Consider the following 6571-nt stretch of genomic DNA (forward strand, 5'->3'; position numbering starts at 1 on the left):
AATGGATAATTTGACATTTTTAAGACCAAATTGACACATTTATAGGTAATAGTTACTATTAGATAACAAAATATAACATTTATAATTATGTTAAATATATTATTTTTCAATATATACTAATATGGTGACAAACATTTGGTGTGTACGGACCCAAATTTTATATATTTGATTTTAGAGAACTAAAATATCATTTTTGTATTGAGTATATTTTATATTATATTTTTTAAATATTAACATACTAACAACTAACATACTAACAATTGTCGATAAAAAAAAATTACTCAAAGATCACAAATGGATAATTTGACATTTTTAAGACCAAATTGACACATTTATAGGTAATAGTTACTATTAGATAACAAAATATAACATTTATAATTATGTTAAATATATTATTTTCAATATATACAAATATGGTGACAAACATTTGGTGTCTACGATCCAAATTTTTACTTTATGATATCAAGTATTCAAATTTTATATATTTGATTTTGGAAAACTAAAATATCATTTTTGTATTGAGTATACTTTATATTATATTTTTTATTGGTTACTTTATAATATAATTTTATGTTTTATTATAATTTTTAACCTAATGTGAGAAAGTTGGTTAATATGTGGTGATAGTTATATATAATTATATGATTGTTTTGTAAAAATTTAAAATTATCAATGACAAAATAGGAAAGTAAAATTACATCATGGTGATAGTTGCTGCATGTTTTGTCTTTATATAGTACTAGCGTGTCGACAAGCACTTCGTGCCTGCCGACTCGCATTCTTAGTTTTAAATATTTAATAAAATCGTATTATATTTTTTGTGATAAAAGAAATATGAAAATGAATTGTAATTATGTTAAAAAACTACATTGATAATATGATATTTTTAGGTATATAACTTTCTCTAACTCCTATTAATATTTTTTATTATGTATAAAATTATTGTAATAATAGTTAATTAGAAGGGTAAAATAGGCAATAAGAAATTAGACCATATCAGGTAGTTATAAGATGTTTTGGCTTTATACATAGTATAAATAGATGTTTTGTTTTTATATATAACTAGCGTGTAGACTGACACTTCGTACCAATCATTTGCATTCTTATTTTTCTGATATAGAATGTATTATCTTCATGTTATATTATTTAAGAAAAAATAATTTAAATATAAGAAATGCAATATATAAACTCAACACGAAGTAAAACTTGTGGTATTTGATATGATACACATAAAACTTATGCGAATTTCTCATTTTTTGCCTCTAATAATAACTATAGAGTTGTTAGATGTTTTTTTATGTTATTGTGTGCTCTTCTTGGGTTGAGAAAGAAAGAAGATAAAAATAAAAAAATGTGTGAAAGATTAATAATATATTAATATAAAAAATGAAATCAATGGAAGCAATATGGAAAAATTTATATTAATCATTAATAAGAAAAGATAAAAAAGAATAAGTTTAAAATACAAAAATTATGTCATAATAATAATAATAACTATTACTTGCTTTGTCTTTATTAGTAGTATAAATAAATATAGATACAATAGATAATGATTATTCTATACAATATCCTAGACACAAATTAATATTCTTCACACAATATTAACTTTATTTAAATTATAAAATATAAAATAAAATAACTTTGACAATGCAACTGTGCAAGTATTGCACAACCTGACCCTGTTCACTGAGTGAGAGTGAGAGGTCAGAGACATTTCTATTATTAAACCCATTTGGCATTTCTTTCACATCATTTGCATTGCAGTGGCGATAGAGAAAAGAATATATCTTTCTCGATTCTCAAGTCTCTAGTTTCCCTTTTTTTATTCTCAGTATCTCACTCAACTCTCTTTCATTTCAGATCTATTTTTCTATCGGTAAGTATCTCTATTTCTTCTCTTCAATTTATGAGTCCGATTTTCACTGATTTTTAATTAACAACAATTTAAATCTCAATCTCCAGATCGGTCTTGCGATTTCCCTTTGGTCTTTATTGATGTTTTTTTGCTATAATTAGTAATGAACTAATTTATGTTAAGCTGTGTGTCTATTTCTTCTCATACTAAGTGTTACTCTGTGGATCCAATTCTTAACCTTTTGTTTTATTTTTGTATCTGATATTATACTACTAGATCAATACTTGTTAGTGTCGTCTCTATTGATATGCACATAATTACTTTACCCTTTTATATTTTTTGTCTCCTTGTGGTTTAATCATATTTGTTGTTCATGTAGTTTCTGGACATCGAATGCGTGTGGAGTGTTTTAAATTTTGAACTAGGTTCGTCGATGCTTGATTTGAACTAATTAAATAGTTTACCAGTTTGCGGCAGGTTTAACTTAATTATATTGAATACTATGCTGTTTTAAAAGCAAAGCTAGTGTTATATATATAAAATATTTTATTAAAAAATAAATTTATAAATATGTGATATCCACGATGCGGATATCATAATACTCATTTCTACTAATAAGTTATTTCTACGAGTATTCATTGTGGGTAGTATATTTATGGGTACGCTTGGGTCGTATATTTTTTCCATCCCTAGTTGGGTGTAGGTTTTGAAACAAGAGGTCCGTGTTTTTTCTTATTGATTTTATTAACTAATTGGCCTTATGTTCTTAAGCAAGAAGGACCATATAGACTGCAGTATTAATCCCAAATAATGGAAATAAACTTTACCTTTCTCGACCTCTAAGCCCGCAGATCAACTGCATAGTTGTTTTAGCTTCACTAGAGGTTTTAAGTTTGAATATCTACGGAACTAGGAGTACAGTTGCGTTAAATACTCGGTAGGGAGAGCTTTTGTTAGGTCCCAAGGGGCTTTGCCACTCACCTAGAAAGGGTGAATAGGTGATGTGGTACACAATTACCGTCGCTCGATAAACACAAAAATTATACAAATTAATACACTGTTTAATTGATTAAAGACAAACTTAATCGATTAAAATATCCGAGTTAATCGATTATGTACACTACTTAATCGATTAACTGGTTCAAGTACAACATAAACAAAATTCTTTCGGTCATCCAATATTACCAAGATTCAACCAAACTTACATGCAATTTTACAGACAATTAGGAATCGTAAATGCATTATACAAAATATGCAAGTATGAGAGATTTGTATGCATGTCAAGTTATGTAAATCAAGTAATGTGGAAATGTAAAAAGATAAGGGAAAGAAGAAGAAGTCTCGACTTTTTATCCTGGTTCGTTTGCTGTCTACTGCAAACTACATCGCCTCCCCTTCTGATCTTGGAAGATTTTATTTTCACTATGGAATCTTCAATGTTTCTTACAAACACAATTCCAATACAAGAATCAAGATGCTCCTTTCTTGGATCTTAAACACCACTTTCTTGGTTTGACTATTCTAATCTCCTAAGAAAATCTTTCTTACGATCTAGCCTCAGCCAAGACAAACGCTTACAACCTAGACCTCTTGCTTCTCGTGAAGACGCGTACCTAACCGCAGCTAGGGTTTTCCCAAACCTATTCTCTTTCTTTGGTGATACAACACACCAAGAGAATGTGTTATTGCCTAAGTCTAACAATAATTCTTCAAGTTACATATGCACCTCAATGTGCAGATTATACAATCTTCTATGAATCTAAGAACCCCTAAAAGATCTCACAAATACAGAAATACAATGCGTGAGATGCACAATGCGTGAGATGCATATTTCTTTTTCACATATTTGACAATGAAAGCTCAACAGGGATCTTGTAAAGATTCACCCTTTTCTTTTCTTGAAAGAACACTTAGAATTTTTTTCCTAAATATATGAAAGTTTGAGCTCTAGATTTTCTCAAAAAATTTGTAAACTCTCTGTTTTCGAAAAAGTGTGTTCTATCTAACCCTCTGAATTTTTCTCAAAGTTAAGTTATGAACCGATATGAAAAACTTGAGTTAATATATTGTTATGTTTTTAACTGCAGTTAATCGATTATGTTGAGCCTTAATCGATTAACTAACCATCTAATCGATTAACGTGTTTCTTCAAAATAACACATACATGATTTACATATCAGCTTAACCACCTTAATCGATTAACTAACCATCTAATCGATTAACGTGTTCAGTCCAAGGGTTAATTGATTAACACGACTATTAATTGATTATCAGTTTTCTAAAACACATTTTAAATGATGAATGAATCTCCTACATGATTTATAACCTAATGATGATGCAACATGATTTAAAAATTCTTTTTAAATGCATTCAAAACATATGATCATGTATGTATGTATGTATGTGCATGTAAATCATGTATGTATGCATGTGCATGTAAATCATGTATGTATATGAGTCTCATTTTAGATATGATTGATTTTAGCTTGTTAGACTTTCATTGGGGTTCATCTTAGCCTAGACTCTTACTAGCAAGCAACTTAGGATCTAATAAAGATATAAACAATACTTAACCCCTAGATATTCTTTTGCATGCTTTGCCTTGTATACTCTTGAGTCTTGACTTTAGTTGATACTTTGTTGTTTGTTGATTTGCTCATCTTCTCAAGCTTGTCCTTCAATATTTATGAATGTTGTCAATCCTTTGTCTTCTTCACTCTTTTGTCTTCATCAACCTTTGTGTGTCCTTTATCTTCATCAAAATATTAAGTGATGTATGCTTGCCTCTTCAATCTTGCATTTATGCATGCTTACATCTTCAGCTTTGCCATCTAAAGTGGTTCTACCTAGGTCGAATAAGATTGCCTTCGTGGACAATATGTGTGATTCAAAACTTTTGTTTCTCCCTTGTTATGTTTTAATCTTGTTTCTTGTTAGAGCATGATTGTTAGCCAATTCTGTTTGATCTGTATAGAGATATATAAAATATTTAATGAAAAAATAAATTTATAAATATGTGGTATCCACGAGGCGGATATTATAATACCCATTTATACTAATAAGCTATTTCTGCGAGTACTTATTGTGAGTAGTATTTTTATGGGTACGCTTGGGTCGTATATTTTTTCCATCCCTAGTTGGGTGTAGGTTTTGAAACAAGAGGTCCGTGTTATTTGGTCACATCTTAAAATATTTTAACTGATGTTGTGAGCTCTGTAATAAACTTTGTTCCATCAATTAAAAGTTACCATACTTTCAAGTTTCAAAGGCTTCTATATTCAGTGTAGCTAGTAGATATGTATGCAATTATGGTAGATGCTTGAAGACAATGGCATCACACTAGACACCAAAATGTCAATCATCAATTTCATTTGTAAACCAGAATCATTGGTCATTTGTTAGGTACTAGTTTAAATTCTGATGTTTGTCCTTTCTAGGTGTAAATGGCCTTGGTCACCACTGCTGAGGTATGTGATGCAAACCCACAGTTGATTTTGAGTGGGGAGCTTCGGGCTCTTCAACCAATTTTTCAAATTTATGGTCGTCGACAGGTCTTTTCTGGGCCGATTGTTACCCTAAAAGTATTTGAAGACAATGTTTTGGTTCGCGAGTTCCTTGAGGAGAAAGGTAATGGAAGAGTGCTTGTTGTTGATGGTGGTGCGAGTTTGCGCTGTGCAATATTAGGTGGCAACCCTGTAGTACAAGCACAAAACAATGGATGGGCAGGTATTGTTGTGAATGGATGTATAAGAGATGTGGATGAAATCAATGGTTGTGATATCGGGGTGAGAGCTCTAGCGTCCCATCCGATGAAAGCTAATAAGAAAGGTAATGGTGAAAAGCATGTTCCCATAAATATCGCTGGGACAAGGATCTCTGATGGGGAGTGGCTTTATGCAGACACAGATGGAATTCTGATCTCCGGAACAGAGTTGTCTGTTTGATTGCAAATCATGAATACTCTATGTAAAGTGCGCTCGATTGTGAAGTGAATAAAGCAAATAAGAATCTGTCCTTGATTAGTTAAAACAGGTTTAGCTAATCAATGATAAATACACATTTGCTTGCTCACTTTACAATAAAACACACTTTATAGAAGTTCTTTATCTTATAGAAGCATGCTCTTGTGTATTGCTTTTCGCACTTGTGTTCTTGACCTGTTTCCTAGTTTCCACAAAATTTCAACGTTGTCAATCCATTCTATAATGACAGTAGGTTGGAGTGATTGTCCATTTCATACCAACTTTTTAATTGCTGTTACCAGAACTTGTTTACAGTGGAGGGTTCTTAGTGCAAAATATAGGTTGAGTTCTTGTAATGTATATGAATACGATGAATGAATGAAATCATTATAATTAATATCATCAATATTATAATTTGGTTTAGATTTGTCGACATTAGACTCTAAAGTGAAACTTAATCATAATATACATCCTTTTGGAAGTGAAAGTTGCACATTGGAAGAGCTTTCCTTCCAAAATATACATCCGTATTTTGATAAACAATCTATGCTCTTTTATTTGTTGTTTACTGTAAAATTATGTGGTATAGAAAAGCGGAAGCCTGGAAATTGTCCTACGTGCTCTACAAATTTGGAAGGACATTGTTCCTTTTTGTCTCTTGCTTCTGGTTAGCCCAATCATAATTCTTGTGGGTGACGAAGGGATGGATTAGGTGAATTTGGATTATAATAGATGAATAGAAAGTCATATACTA

At 30.6% G+C, this 6571-nt stretch overlaps 1 protein-coding gene across 5 annotated transcripts; it reads left to right on the forward strand.

Annotated features, from left to right (window-relative positions):
• Nucleotides 1–1695: 1695 nt before the first annotated feature.
• LOC109338442 (putative 4-hydroxy-4-methyl-2-oxoglutarate aldolase 2) lies at nucleotides 1696–6170 on the forward strand. Of its 5 annotated transcripts, none has more exons than XM_019575683.1 (3): nucleotides 1696–1876; nucleotides 1963–1980; nucleotides 5278–6113. In XM_019575683.1, exon 3 carries the CDS (start codon nucleotides 5299–5301, stop codon nucleotides 5797–5799), a length of 501 nt encoding a protein of 166 aa, XP_019431228.1. In that variant the 5' UTR covers nucleotides 1696–1876; nucleotides 1963–1980; nucleotides 5278–5298; the 3' UTR covers nucleotides 5800–6113. The 5 variants fall into 5 exon arrangements, 4 of the variants coding, with proteins under 4 accessions (XP_019431228.1, XP_019431229.1, XP_019431227.1 ...); XM_019575684.1 differs by having other exon boundaries at nucleotides 1963–1978; nucleotides 5283–6113; XM_019575682.1 differs by having other exon boundaries at nucleotides 1696–1870; nucleotides 1956–1980.
• Nucleotides 6171–6571: the final 401 nt, after the last annotated feature.

The sequence above is a fragment of the Lupinus angustifolius genome, unplaced genomic scaffold, assembly GCF_001865875.1.
Source record: "Lupinus angustifolius cultivar Tanjil unplaced genomic scaffold, LupAngTanjil_v1.0 Scaffold_25_382, whole genome shotgun sequence".
Classification (NCBI taxonomy): Eukaryota; Viridiplantae; Streptophyta; class Magnoliopsida; order Fabales; family Fabaceae; genus Lupinus; species Lupinus angustifolius.

Bases quoted from the DNA above. Each gene is read 5' to 3' on its own strand.
- LOC109338442 (XM_019575683.1), top strand. From the start codon at position 5,299: ATGGCCTTGGTCACCACTGCTGAGGTATGTGATGCAAACCCACAGTTG.